At 42.6% G+C, this 25636-nt stretch overlaps 1 protein-coding gene across 6 annotated transcripts in view; it reads left to right on the top strand.

The window, feature by feature from the left end:
• KIF21B (kinesin family member 21B) overlaps positions 1-25636 on the top strand; it is a 68700-nt gene that overhangs the window by 14396 nt on the left and 28668 nt on the right. For all 6 annotated transcript variants that reach the window (XR_014549098.1, XR_014549099.1, XR_014549100.1 and 3 more), the window contains exons 2-10: positions 9869-10091; positions 13821-14003; positions 14856-15005; positions 20561-20695; positions 20787-20954; positions 21918-22033; positions 22739-22934; positions 23717-23906; positions 24218-24281. Coding sequence is in view for 3 of the 6 variants with exons in the window: in XM_083617784.1 (XP_083473910.1) it covers positions 9869-10091; positions 13821-14003; positions 14856-15005; positions 20561-20695; positions 20787-20954; positions 21918-22033; positions 22739-22934; positions 23717-23906; positions 24218-24281 (1425 nt within the window). In the remaining 3 variants the exon portion in view is untranslated. The remainder of the gene's footprint in view (positions 1-9868; positions 10092-13820; positions 14004-14855; positions 15006-20560; positions 20696-20786; positions 20955-21917; positions 22034-22738; positions 22935-23716; positions 23907-24217; positions 24282-25636) is intronic.

Below are 25636 nucleotides of genomic sequence, written 5' to 3'. Positions count from 1 at the left end.
TTATGATCACTAGTAAGTGATACTTAATGCTTTTCCAAATCAAAATCCTGTTTTCCCCACCCCATCCCAGTTGTGGCTCAGAAAAAAGGGGCAATTTCTCCCAACTGCATTTCAATAAAAGCAGGCACACACATTGTGGGATCCAGTTTCTGATTTCCTTCATATTTGTAGTTTAGACCTTCAGGAGCTGCAAAATCTGACATACAGGACATTTCTTGTATTCTGTGGTAGCAGTTCTTAAACTGTGCGTGGTCCACAATGCATCTTCTGATGGTCTATGATAGCTGGTCAATAGAGGAAATGCCTAAGGTGTTTTGCAGAGTGAAAAAGTGCAAATGCTAAATTAAAATCCATTTCCTTCTTCACTCTGTTGCAGCAATATTTGAATACGTAAAGGGAATGGGAAAATGTTGCTAGGCTTCCACATCCTATGAGCCGTTGAGACATTTGTCAAGACATCTTGTTTTAACTGACAAATATCTTAGACATCAAGCACATTTACTGTTGGCCCACAGAGAGCTGACAGAGTGTGAATGTGGCCCTAAGGTCTAAAAGGTTGCTCCTGATTTAAGGAAAAGAATGAAATTTAAGGTTCATCCCTTTATTCCTCCATAGCTTCATATTAAAAAAATATGAGTTGTTAGGGGTAAATGAATGGTTTGCTTACTGTTATCCAAATTTGCAATAGGTGGTAGTTTTTCAGTAATGTTAGTTTGAGTATGCTGGTATCAGTCTTAACTGCTCTTGCTTGTAGCTGTGGCACTGCACTCTGAAGATATATTATCAACTTCAGCCTAGAGAATTCATGTAATACATGTTGTTTAACATATGTACTAAAATGACTGAGATATTGTCTGTCTGTCTGTCTGTCTGTCTGTCTGTCTGTCTGTCTCTCTCTCTCTCTCTCTCTCTCTCTCTCTCTCTCTCTGTGTGTGTGTGTGTGTGTGTGTGTGTGTAAAATACTTTGAACATTCTTAAGGCTAGAGAATACTGTTCACTACTCAGAATCTAAGCAGTATTTTACTGAGTACATAAATCCTTCCATGAACAGGGCCTTTGTCCTGAGAAGTATAGGGGCAAAATTATTAAGGGGAGGAGCAGGATATTTTTAACACACTTCTTTGTAGTTGTCTGTGGAAGAGAAGTAGCTTTCCTCCCCAGCAGGTTTTGGGGTTGTAGAGAGCAGGAAAGCTTGGCTATTTATTCCCTAGCTCTTTCTTCATGGTTGATCTGACCTCCTGGGCTCTGAGGGAGTATCCTGTACCAGATGCTGTCAAAATATTCTGCGTTGTTACATGAAACTAAGGACAGGCTTGGGACTTGGTGTGTGCAAAGAGGAGTTTTACATGCAAATCTAACCCAGATGCCCTCTCCTGGGAGGTATAAGCGAGGAGGCAGTGGTGCAGTGAATGTTGTGCTGTTAAATGGGAACAGTCTTCCCCTTGCAATCACAGATGTGTGTAGAGGTTAAGCATGTTGTAACCCAGGGTTGCTTCCAGACTGGGAGTTCCTAGAGCTACTAAGCATTGCTCTTCTGCTGCGAGCTACAAGTGGAATGGCAATAGATTTCTATACGACTCTTTTTTGTGTCTGTATCTTGCTGTGTTTCATCCATATTGTTGACCATGACATAGCCCCGTGGGTGGAGAGGGAGAAAGTCCAGTTCCCCTGAGTGGCCCTTTAAAAACAAATAAATCCTGAGAAATCCATTAAACTCAATTTTTAAATCAGCACCAAAGTACTTATTCATTTATCACTTGCTAGCTATTTTCATGGAAGCAATTTTAGAAACATATTTTCTCTACATTTTAATATTTTAAATATAAATATATGGAAAAGCATTTTAGCACCAACATGTAGTTAAGTTTCTGAAGTTTATGCTACTTGTATGTTTCCATTGCAAAGATTGTGTGTTTAGGTACATAAAAATGAAATGACATAAAGCTAGGTCAGTTCTGAAATTTGTATTGAGCACAGAATTCAACGTCCTGAGGATCTCGGCTCAAAAAATGCAAATACCTTTTTATCAAGGCTTGAAACTGTTTTACAGTACACCGTGAATGCCTAAGAACCTACATGGGGGCTTTGCAGAACTTTAAGTGGTCAGGAAAAGGTGCTTCAGTGCTGTGTATAGCTCCTTCCCTTCTTTATGGTTGCAAGAATAACAGTGCTAGTTTTTGCCATTTTGCTCAATTTGTATTGCTTGGGTGACATGATTCAGCAGCTGTTTGCATTAAAAATGCAAACTGATCAAAACTCATTGTGAAGAATAAGAGAAATGTGCATGTCCGCTCCAAAGATCATAATATAAACAAGATTGGAAACAGACTTTTCTGGAAGAGTTGTCTTCATGGTGCAAGGCAGAATGGATTAAGAGGATCGGGTTGAGTGGGAGGAAGAAAACTGAAGTCAGAGAGACACATGGCAGATTTAAGAATATGGGTTTAACTAGGTTATCTATAGCCATGCAAGAAAATTTTTCTTTCTTATAAGAGAATGCCCCTTGTAAAGACACTCTTGAGTTGTCCAGTCATTTCTAAACATTGTTAGCATAGATCAGGCACCCCCAAACTTGGCCCTCCAGCTGTTTTGGGACCACAATTCCCATCATCCCTGACCTCTGGTCCTGTTAGCTAGGGATGATGGAAGTTGTAGTCCCAAAACAGCTGGAGGGCCAAGTTTGGGGATTCCTGGCATAGATGCTTCAGGTCCAGTTGCCAAATAAAGTAAATATAGCCCAATACAGATGTGTGGAAAACCCTTAATGTAGCCCTGTCCAGTGGAAGAGCAAAATTCAGAAGTCTAGCACTAGAAGCAAGACAGGCTATGCCTCTTATGCAACCATCCCAGATTATGCTAGTATCTGCCATTCCTGTTTCCAGCCTACATTTGGGATGATAATAGCTCTTCCCATGATAAATGGGACCCTGAAGCCTCATCATTTGTGCCTTGTCTAATCTATATTTCATGGTAATAGTCCCCTGGTCATGGACATTATGGCTTAAATAGCCTCTTCCTTGATCTTCTTACATGTTGAATTATGCCCAGGGAAGATGGAGCATTTGTTTAAAGGACCTGGCTGGTTCTTGAAGTGTATGGTTCTCTTATGAGTTGCAGTGAATCTGTTGTCTTGCTGTATAACCTGTATTTTAGTATCCTTAGGAGAGTACTTCATAGCCTTGACTAATCCAGGCAAAGATTTGGAAATGTACAGTGATTCAATAATATTAGCTGTTCTGACTCCAGCTGTCCCTTATATCATGATTTGTCCTTACATTTGACATGAAGTGTGACACTGGGAGTGGCATTCCCCTTTGGAGGAATTCTGTTCCAATTCGTACAAAGGATACAAATGTGGTTCTGCATGCAACTGGTGCATTTGATAATGGTAACTCAGACACTATATTTGAAGTTGGGAGTGGGAGCCCTGGCGATGGCAGTGCAGAAAAGTCCAGGGCCCTGTTCCAAATACAGCAGGACTGGCTTACCACAGTTTGAAGTAGGTGAAGTAATTCACAAATCCATCTAAAGAGGGGAACCCCCCACACCCCATAAGACTTTTAAGTCCGAAGTCCCAAATTACCTTACTGTACCACTGATTGAGAGCTGCTTTATAGATTGCAGAAGCTGCCCTGAGTGCCTGCTGCAGAATTTCTCCGCCTTTTATAGTCTGTGTTAATTGGAAGCATTTGTGAGTATAATTCCCTGTGGAAAGTAGACTGCTAAATCCATAGGAATCACTGCCTTTCCCTAAGGTTGTGAAAATATCCTGAAAGAGAGATCTTCTGAGGCCTTCTGTTCCATAAGGCAGTGCCAGTACAGTGGCACCTTGGTTTAAGAGCAGTTTAGTGAACAACTTGGATTAAGAATGCTGCAAACCCGGAAGTAGGTGTTTTGGTTTGTGAACTTTGCCTTGGAAGCAGAACATGTTTTGCTTCCTGTTGAGTGTGTTCCATTTGTAAAGTGAGTCCCAAGCTGCTATAGGAAAACACGCCTTGGTTTAAGAACTCTTTGGTTTAAGAAGGGACTTCCAGAACGGATTAAGTTTGTAAACCAGGGTACCACTGTATAGGATCGATCAGGGTTAGTATTATTTGGCCTTCAAGGACGCCCGTAAGCAGAGGCCTCCAACAAGCCCCCTAGTGTAAAACTGGCAGGGGTAATTCAAAACAAAACACTAATTTCCTTCTTTTGTATCCAGCTCCACCCCCTCCCCCAAGCTGTGTACATTTGTTTCTGTTTGAAATTTGAATCCCTTCATAAAGTCTTGTCTTACTCTGCCTACTCCGTCCAGGGGCCTGCCTTTTGGAGTAGTGGTTGTAGAGGTCTGCAGGCTGGTAATGGCAAAATGATGCCGATTTTCTACAGCCGGTTTTAATGAGGAGAATGTCTTTTATTCTTGCTGCTAATGGAAAGGCTTCCCTCATTTGGGCGAAGTCCAAAATATTTATCCATTTATAATAATAATAAAAAATTGTATACTGCAATTTCATAACATCAAAGCAGTCTACATGTATAGTCTACATGTATTACAATGCAATAAAAACCACACAAAAATTAAAACAGATCGCCACCTGACTTTTATGGGAAACATGTTTCTTAATTGTCTGCTTAAGCCTGGTGGCTTGATGTAGGAAATTGTCTCTTTCAATCCTAGTTATTTGATACAGCTGGAAATGTGGGATTGTTTTCTTCACAGAGTAGTAGCTGCTGGAGCGTATCAAAACTCCTCCTCCTACTTGCATGGAGACATGCTAGGAGCATATAGAGTATCCTACCAGGTACCTACTCATGGGAGGAGAGAGGTTTCTAATTTATGTTTAAATTGCAGTCCTGATAGTTAGTATGGTTTATTAACAAAGCCTTCCTTGCTTGCTGACTGCTATATCAGCATAATGCCTTGTTGAAAAGTGCTTGGTTCCCTGAAAAGTGATAAAAGATAAGGCTGACTCTTACCAAATAAGGAATTAGAGTCTCCAGGCTAGATGGAAATTCACAAACACACTGAAAAATCTCCAAAAGTATGCTTTGGCATTCCCTATACATAGGTCTAATTTTCATTCCCATAAAGTTGAACATTAGCTAGATTTTGTATTGCAGCTATATCAAGAGAAGCACGGTCAGCACAACTCCCTGTGTCATTATCCTCCCTAGTGAGGATTGGTTTCCTTCTGTTTCGCTCTCTCTGTGTGCTTTGTGATGAGAGGAGGGAAAGGTGTGATGGAGAGGGGAAATAAAAGCACATGGTCTACTGAGCCATATTCATTGCTCTGGCATGATGCAACCCGTGCTTATTTCTAGACTCTTCCTTCATTACGTATGCTCTTAGCAAAAGTGCTTGAAAGTCCGGGCTCTCTCTCGGTACTTCCACCACCCATTTCTTTGATGAAGTCAGAAATGGCTTCCTACAGGCACTTTCAGGATAGCACTAATGCTCTTACAGAAGAGCTAATGGTCTCTCTCAAGCTGAGTAGTAAGAAAAAGCATTTGCTGATTGAGTCTGATAGGCTCAGGCTTTTCTCCAATTACTTGGGCTTTCTATCCATGTCAATTAGGTACTTAACTTTGAAATTGTTCTAGACTGTGCTTCTCTGCTTCCTAAGTTTCTAGTTCTCAACAGCTGCAGAGTAAAACAGGGAAATGAGCAGCTTATGTTGATAACAAGAGTCCCCAAGTTATCCTATCTGTTCTGACTAATGCAAGAAAACCCTCTGATCTGACTGGAAAGCAAAGGAAGGGAGACGTCCTCCATGGTGGATCATGAAACAGTGAGCCGAAGCTCTTAATAAACTCACTCACAACTCAGGCTGTTCATTACCCGCGGGCAGTTGCTAGGCACAGCGCTGTACTAGCCGTATGTGAGAAAGAATCTGATCTCTGTTTTTAGCAGGGATAGTTTTAGGATGCATTCTGCTGTCAAAAACAAGATTAGGACAGAGTCTGGGCTGACAGGGAAATAAGAGGACAGAATCCTCTCTGTGGGGAATCTTCCTGGATCAGACATTTCTATGTAGCGAGGCTGCCAAGGAGGTGGGGAAGGGGGAAAGCTCCTTCTTGGCCTCAGGGCTGTGGCTTTCACTCTTAAGACTAGAGCCCATTTGTGCTTTGGATGCCAGCCCAATTGGTTCCCCTCTCTATAAATGTTGGCTTTTGCTGATGGAGCTAAACAGCCATGCCATTGTGTGTGTGTCGGGGCCACTGGAGAAACTGCCCGAGTGGTGTTTTGTATAGTGTGTCAGTGTGTGTTCCCTTTTTGGGTTGTCTCATTCCCTCCTCCTGCTGCCGAGACTCGGTTGTCATGGCAATCATGTCATGGGGGCTGCTGCTTTTCCATCCTGGAGGCACAGAAAGGCTCATATGCAGCCTACCCAAGGGAGCAACCCCACCGTTTCTGAACATCCTTTGCAAAGTGGACGTGGGCTTGCTGGCACATGGTAAACCTCTCGCTAGAGGTTGCAGTCTTGTAACTGTCAGTGTCTAACATACCCGATACCACCACACTCATGGGCTTGGCTAGAGCTCCAGATGGCAATGTACGCCCCTTCCACAAAGTATCAGATCTGGTGTTCTTGGCAACTTATCTGGCTCTGAGGAGAGGAGGCTGAACACAGGTTTGCACAAACAGCATCTCACTGAAGAAAGTTTCCATGCCTCTCACCCAGTTGTTCAAAGAGTGTCTCTGTTGGTGGAAATACCAAAATGAAAATTTGCCATTATATAATAATAATAATAATGGAAATCAAGCTTCTTTAGAAATTAAAAAAACTTTTCGGAACAGAGGAAGTGGCTTGTTAGCATCAGCAATTTCAAGAGATGATAGATGATACATCGCTTGATGATTCGGGTGCTAAAAGGTCAAAAAAGCAATTGCTGCCAGTGCGGCTCATCTGGGTTTTGGTTTCATGCATTCTAGTTTTATAGGTCAGGAATATGACACTGCCAAGAATTCTTCTCTGGTGAAGCAGACAGTGCTTCTGCCTAACAACCATATACTATGTGTTTGTTTTGTTGGTACACAGTTGCAAGACTGCATGAAAGGTGAGCTGATAATTGCAGGACTCAAAAGTTTAGAGTGACACTAAATTGGTGGTGCTCCACCCCATGGAAGTGCTTGTCAGTCAGGTGCCTACCTTTGCCAATGTGAGGTTGCTTTTTGAAGTTGGGCTTGGATAACTTCAGTTGCTGTGGGCCAGGCAACAAGCTTAGTGCAAAGCTTTCCTCGCTTGATCTTCATGGAAGTGTTGTAGCTCAGTGGTAGAGCACATGCTTAGCATGCAGAAGGTCCCAGGTTCAATCCCGGGCGTCTCCAGTTAGGGCTGGGAAAGGCTCCTGCCCAAAATCCTGGAGGGCCATTGTCAGTCACAGTCAGTCAGCTTCCTATGACAATGAGATAGCTCTCTAATTCTGGCCTTTTCTAATTCCTATTGACTGCTAAAAAGTGGATTTTGAAGTCTTTGGAAGACACCCTTTGGAGTTTTGTGTCAGACCCTGAAGCTGAGAGAGCTGTCTGCATGTACATGATTGAGATTGGGTTGAGGCTGAGTTCCCAACACCCTCTTGTGGGCAATGCTCAGAAGACCTTTAAATCCCACCGCATCTCCTCACCATTTCTTAATGAAGAGGTAATGGCAGATGGCTCCACAGCAAGGGTGTTAAAGCAAGTCCTGGCGTGACCCTCGTTTTTGTCTAATACTTCCAGCCCACATGCAGCAGGGTTAAGCTAGCCAGTTGGTGAAATACCAGTTTATTTCCCCCTCCTGCTAGGAAAAAGGGACAGCAGCTTGGCCAAAAGGCTTGGAGTGGAATGAGCCGTCAATGGGTCTTTTCTAATGCGGATTTGTGAGGTCCTTGTATTGGATGAATAAAGCCTATTGTGCCTGTGGCGCTCTTGTGTTCACCAAGCTATGACATAACAGCTCAGAAGGGTGACACCTGCCAGGTCATGTTAGTGCTATTACCAGTCACCTTGTGACTCGTTAAGCCTGGGTTACATGGAGTAATAGCTTAGCTGCTTCCATCTCTCTAATGCAAAGCTGCCAGTTCTTCTAGGTGCAGGTGGTGTAGGGTGGTGAACGCTCTGGGATGGCGGGGTGGGTTGAGGTAAAGGGGGGCATTAAACAGCCTTTTGAAACAGCCTGATCCTTCTGGGTATGTTCCCCACCCTCAGAGCCTAAGCTGGCCTTCACCAACCTGCTGCCCTTTGACTCTAAGCCATTATTGATTTTATGATTAACAGCCCATCATGGAGATGATTTCCTAGCAGCTACAGCCTTCCTAGTGAACAGCTCGAAAGACCACAACCTGTTGAATTGGATTCATTTTGTCAACGGTCTTTTGGATCCCCAGCAGGACTTTCTGACATTATTTTATTTTGGCACAGTAGGCCTCACCCCGATCTGGAACCCCACCCCATTCCATACCACAAATGGATTGTGAAACTTCCCTGAATTTTGTAAGTGGCTTCTGTGTGGTGCTAGCTTTTGAAGTTCCAGGAAACAAAAGTCCAGAGCCTTGGTTCTGAGCACAAACACCGCATGGTCAAAGCTGAGCAGGATCTGTACAAGTAGCAGATGTAGGAAGGAGCTGCTTTGTTCCCTTTTGGGCACCAGAATGCAAGGCAGTTTTTGTTGTCTCGTTTCCTTTTGCTCTCCCGAGTGCCATGGACAGGATGGGATGTTTTAATTCTCCCCTCTTTCCCACACCCCCTTTCCTGGAGTCCATGATAGAAAATACTGATTTCCCCTTCCCTGAGATAACACATGAATCACTGTATCTGTCTTGTCTACATTTTGATCTTTGCATAGAAGTGTAACAGATGCATTTCAAGGCCTTTAGCCCTTCTATTAAAACTTCCTCCTTTCTGCATGCACCTCTTCTGTGTGTACACCCGTGTGCATCTATATATAACATGTCAACTGAGATTAACGTTTCATGTCTCTAGTAGCCCCTGAAAGCTGATAAGTCTTTCAGGTTCCACAGGACTCTGTTTTGGTTTTTTTAAAAAACAGCAAATTGGCTAGTCCTCATTAGTAACATAGTGCCAAGCTTATATATGGCACTTGGTTAATTGCTTTGAGGTTTGTTTTGTTTTGTTTTGCACTGAAATTTGTCAATACATTCTCTGTTTTTAGATCTTATAATGATTTATGCTGAAATTGTTCAATTATGGTTGTGTACTTTTTGATATGTTTTCCTTATTGCTTATGACTACTTTTGTTTGTAATCATGTAAATCATTTCACATTGCAAGCCACCTTGAGCATGGTTTTAACTGTGGAAAGGCAGCATGCAGATTAAACTACAAATATGCAGATTAAACTACAAATATTATATATTTCAGAATTTGTATACCAGGGATGCACTATGAGAATCTGTTTACTTGGTTTCAACCAATATTAAACTTGGTGTCTTGGCTAATGCCCCAAATCCTCTGTGGTGTTTGTGCCCTGGAATAGCTACTGGATGTGACATCTCCCTCCCTAATGAATTCTTTAGTGTAGCTGCAGAATTGGTTGATGCGCATACCTCTTGTTGCCTGGACAGAGAGAGTTGTGTGTCTGACCACACCCAGTTTTGTCACTCACACCACTGATATGCAGCCTCAGGAAGGTTGCCCATGAAGGAGTTGTTGTTATTATCATTATCATAGTTATTTATCTGTCAGTGTCACCCTGACAGGTCGGTGACAATAATTAAAGCACAGTGTTTAAAAACTTCCAATCAAAGAAAGAAGATGGGTCCTAAGTATATACATCTCAGGTGTCAACAACCAGGGTTTATCAGACTTTCGGCTGATAAGTGTTCCCCATCCCTGGCTTGCAAAATAAAGGGAACTTGTCCTCACTCCTCCCCCTCCATTTTCTCTCCAGGATCCGTCCTCAGATGCCAAAGGAGAAGATAGAAGGATGCCACATCTGCACATCAGTGACACCTGGCGAACCCCAGGTGCTCCTGGGAAAGGACAAAGCCTTTACCTACGACTTTGTCTTCGACCTGGATACGTGGCAGGAACAAATCTACACAACCTGTGTGAGCAAACTCATCGAGGGCTGCTTCGAGGGGTACAATGCGACTGTGTTGGCATATGGCCAGGTAGGTGGCTCCTTTACCGTCTTCACAGCTTCTGCCAGGAGCTGTTCAGAGTATTTGTTGCCTTTTGAGGTTTATCATCTTAATTTAGCATGGAACAGTCTTTGTCTGAAAGAGGAAAAAAATAGGGAACAACCACTATTAGTGGTTGGTTGACTTTTTTTGGTCGTTGTTACTAGGAAACAGAACTTTGACAGGCTCCCGAAGCTACTTTCATGCTGTTCTTTTTTTGCAAATGACTATTTGATTGGAGTACATCTGTGGAGTGCTAGAGACAGTGGTGACAATGGGGCTGTGGGAAGAGGACGCAGCAGATACCTGGGGGAAAGCAAGGTTGTATTTCCATGTGCAGTGCTTGCCATGAATGGATCACACATGTATTAGTACAGTCATGATTGTTGTCTGCATTGCTGATAGTTAAGGGAAAAGCTGAATTTATTCTGGGGGTCAGATTATGGCTGTGTATACACCAAACAAGCTTCCACCCAAAGAATTCTGGGGTCTGAAGTTTGTTAAGGGTACTGGGAGTGGTAGCTCCCTGGGGGTAAACTACAGTTCCCATGATTCTTTGAAGGGAACCATGTGATTTTACTGTATGGTGGTTACTAAGCCTCTGTGCAATTAGATCTTTCCTTTCAACATCAAACTCAAGGTGGGGTTCCCAGGTAGCCTGCTATCCAAGCACAGACCAGCAAAGTTGCTGCATCACATGCCTTCATACTGTACTCTAGAATTCAGTGGGTGTACATCTAAACCTCTTCAGAACCCTACAGGTGCTTCCTGAGGCCAAATTGCCCAAAGATGGAACCACATTTTTATGTTTGTGAAATAATTGCTTCAAAGATAGTAGTGGCTTGAGGGGAGCTGGTAGTGGGGAAATGTAAGTGCAGTTTTTTGGGGAAGGGTTGATACTTTGCATTATAAACTAATTTCCTAAACCTTCAGAAGAGGTGAAACCCACTTCAGACACTTGCTTAGAGAAGCAGAGCAAGCCAGTGGGTTAGTGGAAGCTGGTACAATGGGATTTCCCCCCACGTTACTCTGTTCTCTCCCCAAATCTGCTGCTGGGGTGGGGGTGGGGCGATCCATTAGTTTAACATGCAGGAGAAGAAGAGCCTGTTCCATTGCACAAGCAGAAATGCTTGCACTGATGGGAAAATCTCTTTAGTGCTACGTTGAAAAAGGCAAAAGATTTATATGATCTGAAAAGAAACCAGAGTGCTAAATTAAATACAACCCAATGTATTGGTTTGACTTGAAGAACCACACTGGGGCTTTCCCAAGATTTTTTTGCCAGTCACCCCACAAGTTTCTCCAGTATTTAGCTGCTGAAGGCTGTCTTGGTCATAGATATTTATTAAGAGTGACATATGCTGCATCTGAACAGCTGGAACAGAGGTTTTCTCCAGAGGCATGAATATTAATAGCAGCAAAATAGATCTTATGACTGCAATTTTTAAAATTGACCTTAATTCTGTAAGGTTGGTGCATTCACATATAGTGAGTGCCTTCTATCACCTTTCAGAGGCCCACTGATAACCAAACAAAGGGCTGCTTCACAAAATTGTGTTGTTTTTTTTAAAATGTGGAGATCACTTGAAGATGTCAGCCTCAGAGGTTTTGTCTTGTGTAATGAGTGAGGAAATAGATAAGCATACTGTGTTTGTGTTGCTTGATTCCTCTGGGAAGCTGAGCAGATTGAGCCCAATGGGAGATGGTCAACAAATGAGAAGTGGTGACAGTGGGGAGGAGGAGGAGGAGGGCCCACACATGGGGTTGCCACACTGAAGGTATCTTGCCCAAGGACACTGCAATACCTGGAGTCAATGCTGATGATGACAAAAAGCTAGCTGGTAGCTGATGGACACACCCAATTCATTAGTGCAGTGGTTCAGGCTACCATTTGCATCAGAATTGTGCCAACCTTGAGAACATAAGAAGAGTCTGCTGGATCAGGTCAGTGGCCCATTTGGTTCAGCTTCCACAGTAGCCAACCAGATGCCTGTGGGAAAACCACAAGCAGGACCTGAGTGCAAATGTGCTGCCCAACTTGTGATTCCTAGCGACTGGCGTTCAGAGGCAGAGGCAGATAAAAAATAGCCATCATGACTAGTAGCCATTGATATCCTTATTTTCCAAGTTGACGGACATTACTACCACTTCTGGGAGCAATTTGCATAGTTAAACTATGCACTATATGAAGAAGTACAGTACGGTCATACATTGTGTGGGGGTTACGTTCCAGAGATGGCACATACATGCAAAGATGTGTGTTCTTGAACTGCCCCTGCAGAGCTTCCTTACCTTTCTGAGAAGGCTTTACCCCTCCCCTTCCAAACAAGCCAAAGACCTTAAAAACTCTGCGCTGGGGAAACCTGATGCAGAAAGAGCTTTTAAACTCTCCAACTTGTGTGCATTTAATTTGCACAATTTTAACTGGCAGGACTTCAGCCATGCAAGGTTGAAAATGAAATGTCCTGCTGTCGAAGCCATTTTCTTTCTTTCTTTGTCCTTCTTAATTTATTTTGTGCGCTTATATACCCCACCTTTCCTCCAAGGAGCTCAAGGTGTTGTACATGGTTCTCCCCACCTATTGTATCCTCACAACAACCCTGTGAGGTAGGTTAGGCAGAGAGACAGTGACTGCCCTAAAGTCACCTAGTTAGCTTCGTGGTCAAGTGGGGACCAGAACCCCAGTGTCCCAGGTCTTAGTCCAACACTATAACATATAGCATATTTTAGCCTGGGCATTATATTCTGCTTTTATATCATTTTTTCTATTGGATCATTTCCTTTTCTTCCATATCATATCTCATATACATTTCATATGGCATTGTTGTTGTGTTTATCCCACTGTTGTTTCTCCCCACCCCTCCAACAATCATTGGCTGAGCCTTTGTTGGTTTGCACCCTTCTTCCAAGAGACACCACCTCAGGAGTGGCACTTTAGCTTCCCAAGAACCCTATGAGGTGGGTGAGGCTGGGAAACATTGGCTTGCTCAAGGCCACCCAGTGTGTTTCATAGCTATGTGAGGATCTGGAGCTAGGTTTCCCACGTCGCAGCCCATTGCCCTAGCCATTGCACCACACTGGCTTTCACCACCCCCTTGGGAAAGGGTAGAAGAGAATTTGAAATGAACTAATTGGGTGTAAGAAGAGTGCCTTGCTCAGGTACCTCCCTCTGTGTGGTGGGTTTAAGGAGCAGCAGAGTTGAGTAGTGGAGAGTCCCAGGGAATCTTCTTCTTCTTCTTTGGCGATCACTTGTAGCCGAGTAAGATTGTCTTACATAAACACGGTTTTAATAGTGAGTCTGTAAGTGGGGGGCCACTAGGTGGCGCATCGGAAGATGGCTGACAATAACATCTCTCCGACCCACACGAGGTAATTTGGAGGCTATGATGGGGGTAATTAGCCTCCTTAACCCCCCCAGGATTATGGGGGTCTGTAAGTGAGTGTGGAGGCCAATTCTGGATCCACACATCCTTCCACAGTGGGGACATAGTTTTCTGGGCAGGAGTTGATCATAGTGAGGGTTTGCCAAGTGTACCTTCCTCTTAGCATGTTTCCCCCTTTTGTCCTGAGTTTGAGCATCTTCAAAGCCCATGACACCTTTGGTAAAGGCTTTTCTCCAGTTGGAGCACTCGCAGGCCAGTGTTTTCCAGTTGTTGGTGTTTACATTTTTTCACCAGTGAAGCTGGGCTCTCATAAAGCATCTCTTCCATTTACTTTTAGACAGGTGCAGGTAAGACGTACACCATGGGAACCGGCTTTGACGTGAACATTTCCGAAGATGAGAATGGCATAATTCCACGGGCCATTACCCACCTATTCTCTGGCATAGAGGAGCGCAAGCGGGCAGCGCAGGAACAGGGTGTGCCAGTACCCGAGTTTAAAGTCAGTGCACAGTTCTTGGAGGTAGGTGCCTTGGTGTCTGTAGGGAGATGGGGGTGTGAGAAGGAGGGCATAAGCTCACATACAGGTATGCCTGAATGAAAGCGGGCTTCTTTAATTTCTGCAGCAGTTAAGTGCAGTGTGGGGGCACAATTGAATCATTGGTGGTGGATCTGAGTTAACATACAAATTACAGCATGGGGCATGCATGTACATCCAAGAGTAAGTGAAGGAGATTAAATTTGAATTTGCATTTGAAAATGAGGGGGCATGATGCTCCTTCACTCAGGGGCGGAACTTGGCACTTGCTTCCTTTTATACCACCACTATGCTATCATGCACAGAAGACCCATTAAAGACGTCGCTTGACCTTGACAATGTGTAAATATTTTCATAGAGGAAATGCAGCTGATTCATGCATCAGTCAACAGATCGCAATAATGATGCAGACCTGCTTGCTTTGTTCTGTCTGGGGATGCAACAGCCTCAGCCAACTTAAGATTTCATCTCTCTGGTAGGCTTGTCAGTGGTGAGAGGAGTGAAGAATTCCATGCAGCTTTTACATTTATTGCTCCAGACGATTATGAATCTCTAGTTCTTCCAGTTTTTCTTCCTGTTACTAGCCCTGTTCCCTGTAAAATTGCTGTGATTCGAATTCCTGTTAGAAGAGAATTGCAGATTTGCTGTTGACTACAGCACCAACCTCTCATGCTGTAACCAACAGGGCCAATCCTTAACTAAATGTCACGCTCTGCTTTGATCTTCAAGGCACACTGCAAGCCCAAATACCCATTTCTATCATTTTGTACCTGTGGAGCCCTTCATGAATCAATGAACCTAGTATCAATTCCACCCCCTACCCATGTCTTTGTTCAGCTGTATAACGAAGAGATCCTGGACCTCTTTGATAGCTCACGAGACCCTGATTGCCGCCACCGGAAGTCAAACATCAAAATCCATGAAGATACTAGTGGTGGGATCTACACCACAGGTGTCACATCACGTCTCATTGGCTCGCAGGACGAGGTACGTGACCAACTCCTCATACATTAGACCTCAGCTTTGTGTTTCATGTTAATTAGTAGCTACAATGTCTTGATTCCATGTTCAATGAAAGTCCTCTTTAGGCATTCCTGATTGTGGGATTCTAAGCATGTTCAGCCCGTTGGATGGAGCCAACAGGAACAGGGACATTGGGGGCAGGTTGGGTGGAGCCAGCAGAGACATTGGAGGCTGCGCTGGTGTGTGCAGCCCTACTGGCACTCAACTGTTTATGCCCTCCTGAGTTTCTTGAATGCCTGGAGAGGGCTTAAGATGACAGTCTCCACTTCAGCCATCATTATGCGTCTAATGTAAGTGAGTGGGTGTGTTGGTGTGCATGTGGTGCAAATCTTATGAGGTGGCTAAAGAGTTCTAAGCTGTAAGTGATCTTGAGTATGTGCTGCAAGAATAAGCCATGGCTGTTTTCTCATGGAAACTTTATGAGATGAGAATTCCTTAGCTGTGTTTCAGGCTGCTGCTTAATTGTATCCTGATCTCACTGCAGATGCTACCAGTCTGCATGGCAGAACTTAGTTGTTTGCGTGCTTTATTTGGGTGGAGTCCATAACATAACCCACTTTTCAGCCATGAGTCAGCGCTCTAATTCTTATGCATTTTGCTTTTAATAATGTGGAATATCCTCCTTAAACTTTCTGGTGGTTTTTCCACATTTCTCCCCCTCGGTGGAAATGATGATCCCTTTCTTCTAGCTGCTATTCTATATGTTGGGATATAGAATATCCTATATATTGGAATATAGAATATCCTATATATTGGAATATAGAATATCCTATATATTGGAATATAGAATATCCTATATATTGGAATATAGAATATGGTTGGGAGCATTATGAGTTTCATTCACAATATAAAACGAATCAAATAATTCACAATCCATATTTGCAAATATCTATTTGTGAGTGTGATTCTTTTGGAAGGCAATGAACATCTGCCATTACTCTAGTGAATTTATCCGCATGAATCCTCACTTCTCTCGTTTGAAAGATACTCGTCACTTTCTCCATAACGGCTAGGGTCTGGTATCTTTTTACACCACATTTAATCACTGGGAATTCCTGTATGTTTCCAGACATTTGCAGTGCATAACGTAGCAACCATCAATAGATATGACAATACTTTTCTTGAATATGAAATTTTAATATTCCAAGTCAGAATTCCTTTGGCCTTGAAGGGCAGTACATAACTAGTAATTAAAGTCATTATATTTAATATCCCATACCAGAAATATTTAATTTTGAGCCAACTCAACCACATGGGTAAAAATGCTCCCCTTATACCACAATTTTTCCAGCAGGAGCCCCAAGCACGAACAATATTTCCACCTCCCCAAAGACTAAGGAATATAACCATCTAGCAATCCATATAGAATGTGCCCCCTCATAATTTTTTTCTTCACTGAGTTCTTGTATGTGTCTTTTTTCAGTTTGCAAACCTGATGGGCAGGCTTTTTCTGTGTGTCACTTTCTTTTTTTAATTGATGCATGTCGTTTTCAGATACAATAATTTGTCTGAAAAGCAGGCTAAAACTTTAGGAAATAATTTACTTATGCAAATAGGACAAAAAAGCCCTTTTCAGAACTCTATTTTTTTTATAATAATATTTATTAAAATTTCAGAGGAAATACAAAAATATGAAAAAGAAAAAAAAGAAAAAAGAGGAAAAAAATGAAGAAAAGGAAGACAAAAAGATACAAAATACAGAAAAATAAAAATAGTTAAAAACAAATCAGTCATTCCATATCCTATCTTTCATCTGCCTATTTCCCCGACTTCCTCATACCTCCCTCTTTTTGTATCCTGATTCAATCATTGTTTCAGCAAATCCTTTCTATATTTTAGCTTATAACCAGTTAATTAACTCTATATATCCTATCCATCTTTCACCATATTCTGTTATTCAGTTTACCTTACTTTATTTAACCTTATCTTACCATAAAATACCTTAACCTTATCTTACCATAAAATACCATAAAATACCTTAAAGCTTAAAAAACTTAATACTTATTTATCCTTATATCATTTCTGCTAAAGCCAGACAATTTCATTCCAACATTCTCCCTAATATTCATTAATTTTACACTAATTCCCAAAATAAAAAAATTTCTTTATAGACTCTTCCAATTTTCATCCAACGTCCCTTCTTTCTGGTCTCGGGTTATGTCAGTCCTTGCTATCCATTCCATCTAGTCCATCAACCTGGTAGTCTGATATCCGAGGCCCTTCTGCAGATCTTTTTCTTCTTGTTTATTTTTGCACTTTTCCTTGTCTTTTGTTGGTCTCTTTCTTAGTTTCTTTCCTTTCTCCTTAGGGAGTAGGTCTCCGGGGAATTTCCACCCATACTCATGTCCATCTCCCCGCATCAGACCAGCTCATTCCCCACAGTCCCACTCCCCACAGTCATCAATATAATCCAAAAGATCTTTAACAGCATATTTCAAAATCTCTCCAAAGTTGAGAGCCTCCCCAGCTCCCAACTCCCTCTGGCCTAATTCAAGTTCATTCTTCCAAAACAGCGGCTTATGCTCCTGCAGGGCCTTGGGTCTCTCGATTTGTGTTGCTTGAGGTAGCACCGTAGCTTCCTTCATTATTGTCTGCCCTTGCATTTGCCCAGTCAAACCAGTTTCCTGAATTGGTCCCTGTATGATTTCTATGTCAATATTCCCTACTTGTCCACATTCACTGATTACAACCGTCATCAAATCCAACTTCTCGTTCATCAAATCCACCTTCTCATGCAACTGCTCCAACAAAGCACTTGTCTTGCAAAAAGCAAGCACCAGGACTTCTTCCAAACACATTTTTATTCAAGGTCACAGTCTGGTCCCACGATGTTAATCTTGCAGCTGTGAAATCTCCAAGTGAACTGCAACAACAATTTGACAAGCTCCCTCTAGAGGATACAATTTCTATTTGTGTCCATCTTTTTTAAATCATGCCCAACAAAAGAAAGTTACTTTCAATTTTCGAATATTTTGTTTCTTTAAAATGCAACAGGCAACATTAGAATCAATTTGTTTCTCTTTTTTCTTACTATCTGTCAAAATATTCCATCCACAGTCAATGGACGTCTCCGATAATTTCTGTCTCTGACACCCCATTCCCAGGTTTGAGACGGTGGAAACTTATTCTCCTTTACTCCCTCTCCAGCAGGCTTGAACAGTTTAGTTCCCCCCCCTTTTCTCCTGCTTCCAAGGGGTTTTTAATGGTTATAAATGAAGGAAATTCCGACCTTTGTAAAGCGACTTTCCAGGCTATTAGCTTACAAGATTTTTACTTCAATCTATTTACAGAAAGAGGAAGGCGGACTTCCTGTTTTGAACCTTCCCGCTTCGGTGCCAAATTAAGATATTTCTTGATCCAATTTTCCGTTTCTACTCATGGGTACTTGTTTAGAGTCCAATTGTCGACAGGAAAAAGTCAGCGCTCTCCAGCAATGGCAATGCGGCTTCCCTCCGTGAAAATAGCAGTCAGTTCGCAGCACCGCGCCGATCACCCCACTTCACTCCGGAGTCCCAAAAAGGGGTCCCCCGCGAGTAGGGGAGGCACTCCTGGTGCTCTGCCGAACCCCACGTTCCCAGGCTTCTTCCACCTGGGATTTCTAGCGGGTCCCCACCTTCGCCGTGGCGGGTAGACCCAGTTTCCACGGAGCCAGTTCCTCCAATTGGAGGAACTCCGCCATTTCGCCGATGGCGCTAACCCGGAAGTCTCAGAACTCTAACCATTATAATTCAATTGAACATTTAATTATTTCTTACAGTGAGAAATTAATATCTCTTCCCATAATTCGCCTTGAGTTTCTAGATATCATGGCCTTCATTTGATTCAGATGCACAGTTCATATATTGCCAGAGCTCTTAGGCAATTGTTTCAGAGTTTAGATAAGAGAGAGTGTCTTAATTACAAAGAAGTTGAAACACTGGCACTCTCCTTCTGTTTTCCCTTTTGGCGCTTGGTCTTCATATGCAGTGAAACTACTGTCCTGCCACAATACCTTAAAACTCACCAAGGCAATTTCTGCAGTATTGAAAAATACCTCATTTTGGTAGTTGAAAGTCTTTAAGAAGAGTGTGGCAAGGGGAGATATAGATGATCACATTTGTATTTCATTCCAGACCTTTAATAAAACGGTTATCTTTCTATTAGTTCATGGAGTCCTTAGCCATACAGGTGTCTGTAATAAAGACCCCTGAAAGAGGTGTAAAGACGTTTCTGTTCAAACTGCCCTTTCTGTATCTCCCCACCCTTTTGAGAAGAGGGTCTGTTGTTGAGTGGTACAGCACCCTGCATTCAGAAGATCCGAAATTCAATCCCTGACATCCCCAGGTATGGCTGGGAGAGACCCCTGTCTAAAACCCCGAAGATCTTCTGCCAGTCAGTACTGAGCTAGAGGGACCCAAGTGTTTGACTCAGTTCAGTATGTTACATACAAAGTTTTCTTGTGCTATCATCTGAATCGGACAAGTGTTGTCATTTAATTGAATAGGTAATCTCAGATCTCCGTTCTTAGGTGTCTTCTCTGGCGTGTGCTTTAAACTGCTAGTGCATTTGTTGGACAAGCTTAATTTTATATAATATTGAGTGGATTTCTTTTCAATAATAAACAACTAAGACAGACAAATTTATTATGGGATAAGCATCTGTGGACATTTGCCTGAAGTATAATCTTCAATAGGAGGGGTGTGTGTGTTTGTGTGTGTGTGTGCATGCACACATGAATTGCACCCACACCATACACTTAAAATACTTTTGAAGAATTCCCCCAGATAATACTGAGAACTGTAGTTTACCCTCCACAGAGCTGTGGTTCATGTGCTTGAAATGCCAGAGGTGGCTGTGACCCTAAGCAGTGGAGGGATTTGTGTGTCAGACATATTATTTATACATAAATATTTATATTGTTGTGTATGTTCCTTTGTGTGTTCTTGCATATTTAGAAGAAGAAACAGACAAAATCAGTATCTCACTATCTCTGTCACTGACATATTGACAGTGAAACAGGAAGCAATTAGAAGCATTAGAAAACAGGCACCACAGTCATTACTTTATCAAAGAAATCCAGTCATTCCAAGAAAGCTTATAAGTTCAGATAAATTGGCAAATCTTGTCTAGCCAGGTTTTCTGCCGCGGTATAATTTAGTTTATAAAAGGGATCCAATGGTAATAATTAACACCTCCTAACAAAGTACTAAATTGTATTTGGAGCTAGGAGTGTGTGCAATTTTGAGCTGAGAAAAATCCAGAGGAGACAGAGTTGAACAACCCTACCAACTTGGCCTCCTCGTCACGCTCCCTTCCGGCCCTGTCAGGAGAAAGACACAACTGCATGTCAGATCTAGCTCGATCCTGATTGTTATAGTCCTGTAGGGGGTTGACTTTCGCAAGAGTTAATGATGAAATAGCGTCCAGCAGGAAGCTGTATGCCTGTTCAAGCAAGGTTGAAAAATTATTCCGTTTGCTTTTGTGTGTTCATGTGTTGCCTTGGTAGAAAGCGTAACCACCATCCCTAATCTCTTCTGCAGCTGATTCAGTGCCTGAAGCAGGGAGCTCTCTCTCGAACCACAGCCAGCACCCAGATGAATGTCCAGAGCTCCCGCTCCCATGCCATCTTCACCATCTACCTTTGCCAAATGCGCGTCTGCTCCCCTGTACACTTGGTAAGGACATGAGAAGGGGAGGACAGGGGTGGAGCAGTTGCAGAATCCATTACACCTCAGGAAATGATTCTGGGATGTGTTCCGATTGCAGGTGAATGGAGACTCCAACAGTCTCCTGGAGGGATCCCAGCCTTCTAGTGAATATGAGACGCGAACAGCCAAATTCCACTTTGTTGACCTGGCTGGCTCAGAGAGGTTGAAGCGGACTGGTGCAACTGGCGAGAGAGCCAAGGAAGGGATCTCCATCAACTGTGGTTTGGTATGGCCTTTATCATACAAATGGGTCAGGATTGGATACGACAACAAATGCCAGGTCCTGTAATATTTTGCCTGGCAAACCAAGTATTGTCCAGCACCTTTGTTACTGTTTTGAAGTTTGCACAAGCCATGGCTTGGTCTAGGCATATAAGAGCTCTTTGTTGTAGCATACAGGCTTCATGGAATGGGATACACCAGGGGTCAGCAAGGTTTACCTTGCCTGGGCCTGTTCACTCCAGCGGAGATCCTTCCATGGGCTGGAGCGCCCACGCCCGCGATTTCCAGCATCTGCGTCTGCACAGATGCGATTTCTGGTGCTGCGGAAGTGAGTCCCTGTGCCACGTTGCGCTGGTTTAGCGCAGCACGCGGGGACTTGCTGAGTGGGTGACTCAGTTCAGGGGAGGCTTGTGGGCCAATTAAACGACCCCCGTGGGCCACCTGTGGCCCTTGGGCCTTAGGTTGCCGACCCCTGGGATACGCAATGAAATCTGTGTTGTTTCTGGTGGGCAAGGCTCTGTCCCTGAAGCCACTGCAAATTTAAGAGACAGGGAATTGTGGAAATGGAACTATAGTATAGTCTGAAAGTGACAGTGACATTTGCAAGCATTTATAATACAGGTATAATATAGGTGCTTGTATCTTTAAAAAAATGAGTTGAGATTCTCTAGGATTGGATGGATGCTTCTGTGAAAGCCAGATTCTGTAGAGTAAGGTTCAGTTATGGTGATATAGCAACAAAGTTTATGTGGTTTATATGGTTCATCCCTGTAATGGAAAAGTCATGGTGTTTACCAGTATAAGTTTCAGCCCAGTAAGTGGGGTGGGGGGCTAATTTGTGACCTCAAAAAGGGAATAACTGCTTGAAGCTGCATTGACTTTTCTATGAGGAATGTATGGTGCCAGAATAAAGGCACAAGGGGACGTGTCCATCTCTTATTCGCCAACTTGTCCTTTTTCTTGATAGCTAGCACTGGGAAACGTCATCAGTGCCCTTGGGGACCAGAGCAAGAGAGCCTTGCATGTGCCCTACCGAGATTCAAAGCTGACTCGGCTCCTCCAAGATTCCCTTGGTGGCAACAGGTAATGGAAAGAGGCACTAGAACAGCTGTTTGTAGCTTTTGCAGGGTTACTGGCATTGGGGGTTGCAGGTGAGGAGGCTGTCTGGATTGTGTGTTATAATTAATGCTGCATGGCCATGGGAGCCCTTAATGAGAGGTCCCAAGGTAAGGCCACAGCAGATGTGCCAAGGAACGTATTTTAAAACACATCCCTGGCCTCATTTCTTCCTGGGTTCCAAATGTGATTATTGGCTTTTGAAAAATAGATGCTTACATAATATGCCTAAGCTGTTTTTGATCCAGAATTCTGGCAACTGTACCTCCTAACATGGGATCACTGTAATCTCTTCTTTCCCCCTCTTTTCTAGTCTGTTTCCTTTTACAGCTGCCCTTCTCTCCCCCCCCCCCAATTTCCTTCATGTTCTTTGTCTGTCTTATCATGGCCTTTTGGATTTGGGAACTCCTGCTTTCTGTTTGGCAGACTATTTGGTAATTTGCCCAAGGCAAGTGGGGGGGGGGGAAAGGTTGTTCAGAACTCTTGTCTGAACTCTGATTCACCATTCAACAAATTGGAGCCCTCTGCAGCTGGTTGGTTTGAGCTGCCAGACTGCCAGCATTGGAAATGGCTTGACCTCTGCACTGCTACTCTCCCTGGGAGGTAGCTGATGTGGCAGGGAGACTAGCAGCCCTCCTGTGCTTGACCTTATTTGTTCTCCCACCTTCGTAGCCAAACCATAATGATTGCCTGCGTGAGCCCTTCTGATCGGGATTTTATGGAGACCCTGAATACCCTTAAGTATGCCAACAGAGCTCGCAACATCAAGAACAAAGTGGTGGTGAACCAGGATAAGACGAGCCAGCAGATCAGCGCCCTGCGAGCTGAAATTGCTCGCCTTCAGATGGAGCTCATGGAGTACAAGGCGGTAAGGAGATGTCAGGAGTGTTTTGTACTGAGTGGCACAACTTCAGCACTTGTAGTAGTTCCCTTGTCCCTGGTGGTGTTTTCTCTCTCCCCCTCTCTTTAGGAATGTTGCACACCCAGTTAAATTCGCCTGGAGAAAATATCTGAATGCCATATTTGGCCTACTCCCTTTTTTTATTTGAAAAGTTCTAATTCTGCAGATGATTTGCTATAGATGAACATTGGCAGGTCTCTTTAAGCTTTAGTTTCTCCATCTTTAAAATAGGGATGATAGCAACCTACTTTGTAGAGAGCAAACCCAGTATATAGCGCACCGCTGAAATTTGAGAGCCCAAAGTCCACCATTGCATGATTTTGCCACAAGCTGTTGCTTGTGGTGCACTTTTATTGGTGGTCTTTTAATCTCTTTTTAAAAAGTTCATGTGATAGATTTTACTGTCTTTTAAAATGCAATACTCTACTTTGAGAAGCCCCAATGATCAAAGACTGGTGTATAAACATAAATATAAATCTTTTATGCAACTCTTTAAGAGCTGGTTTGAAGAAACATGGCAGTCACCGAACTATTTCTGCAGGAAGGTGGATTATAAAATACTTGAAAAGTACCCCAACTTCAGAGCCTTCCTGTATGTGCAAGACTGCCATTACAGGCAGAAGGCTTGAGATGACTGAAGTATACTGTGATGATTAATTGGGATGCACACAGGGCGACTGTCTTCCACCCCAGTCCATGTGCTCTTCAGCCCTTCCTACTGGTGTTTTCATTCATTTCTGTCTCCAAAGGGTAAGCGTGTCATTGGAGAGGATGGCTCTGAAGGCTACAGCGACCTGTTCCAGGAGAATGCCATGCTGCAGAAGGAGAATACTACTTTGCGTATGCGTGTGAAGGCCATGCAAGAAGCTATTGATGCCATCAACGTCCGTGTCACACACTTGATGAGCCAAGAAGCCAACTTGATTCTTGCCAAGGCAGGTGAGGCTGAGAGGGGAAACTGGTTGGGATCTCTAGACCATTTCATTAGACAGCATACAAATGGCGCTATATATTCCTTAAAGTCACAAGAGAAAAATTCTGTTTACAGATTTCAGGGTTGGTTTTATGAAGGACCAAACTGTGCATGATGTTAGCCATATGTTCAGTGAAGCATTCTTAGCCTGGCTGCTTTTGTTTTCCATAGCAATTGGGCTTCTCTGATTTCTTTGGGATCTTGCTTGCTCTTGTCTAGCTTTCTCCATTATTGTTTAGAATTTAATTTCTGTGTCTTTGCGTCATTGTTCTCCCAGGTGATGGCAACGAGGCTATTGGTGCTCTGATTCAGAACTACATCCGGGAAATAGAGGAGCTCAGGTAAGACGGAGGGGTCCTCTGGATTCCCCCACCCACTTTTATTCTTTTTGCAAGTGGCCATACCTTCTTGAAAGAGAAAACTATCTAACTTCTAAACTGGTGACTATTTTTTTTTTATAAAATATTTTATTGAAATTTTACAAAAACATAAATTTACAAAATACAAAAAAAAGAGAAGAAAAAAACATACAAAAATACATAAAAAATAAAAAATAAAAATACAAAAAACAAATAGATACAAAAAAGTTAAAAACAAACCCATTTTTGTAACTTTAAACTCATTAGCTTGTTTCCTTGACTTCCTCACACCTCCCCTTTTTGTATTCCCATTTAAATAATCGAATCAGCAAATCCTTATCCTCTTTCGTTTATCTTAACTCTATATCTTAACATATTGTAACTCTATATTTTCATCCATTATCAAATCATTTTTGCATATTCTCATTAACTTTGTTGCTAGTGCCTCTTATTTTCAATCCAACATCATTTTTAACATTCATTAATTTTACAGTGTTTCTGAAGATAGTCTTTAAATTTCTTCCAATCTTCTTCCACCAACTCTTCTCCCAGGTCTCGGATTCTGCCAGTCATTTCCACCAATTCCATATAGTCCATCACCTTCATCTGCCACTCTTCCAGGGTGGGTAAATCTTGTGTCTTCCAATACTTTGCAGCGAGTATTCTTGCTGCTGTTGTTGCATACATGAAGAAAGTTCTATCCTTCTTTGGCACCAATTGGCCAACTATGCCCAGGAGAAAGGCTTCTGGTTTCTTCAGGAAGGTATATTTAAATACCTTTTTCATTTCATTATAGATCATCTCCCAGAAAGCCTTAATCTTTGGGCACGTCCACCAAAGGTGAAAGAATGTACCTTCATTTTCTTTACATTTCCAACATGTGTTATCGGTCAAATGATATATTTTTGCAAGCTTGACTGGTGTCATGTACCACCTGTATATCATTTTCATAATATTCTCTCTTAAGGCATTACATGCCGTAAATTTCATACCGGTGGTCCACAACTGTTCCCAGTCCGCAAACATAATGTTATGACCAATATCTTGTGCCCACTTAATCATTGCAGATTTAACTGTTTCATCCTGCGTATTCCATTTCAACAGCAAGTTATACATTCTTGAAAGTATCTTAGTTTTGGGATCTAACAATTCTGTTTCCAATTTTGATTTTTCCACCTGGAAGACAATTTTTTTGTCCAAATTATAGGCCTCTCTTATTTGATAATAATGAAGCCAGTCTCGCACTTTATCTTTTAATTTCTCAAAACTCTGCAATTTCAATTTATCTCCTTCTTGTTCCAGTATTTCCCAATATTTCGGCCATTTGGCCTCCATAT

This window comes from Podarcis filfolensis, assembly GCF_964270895.1.
Source record: "Podarcis filfolensis genome assembly, chromosome: 6".
Classification (NCBI taxonomy): domain Eukaryota; kingdom Metazoa; phylum Chordata; class Lepidosauria; order Squamata; family Lacertidae; genus Podarcis; species Podarcis filfolensis.
This window is presented reverse-complemented; position numbering and strand designations above follow the sequence as displayed.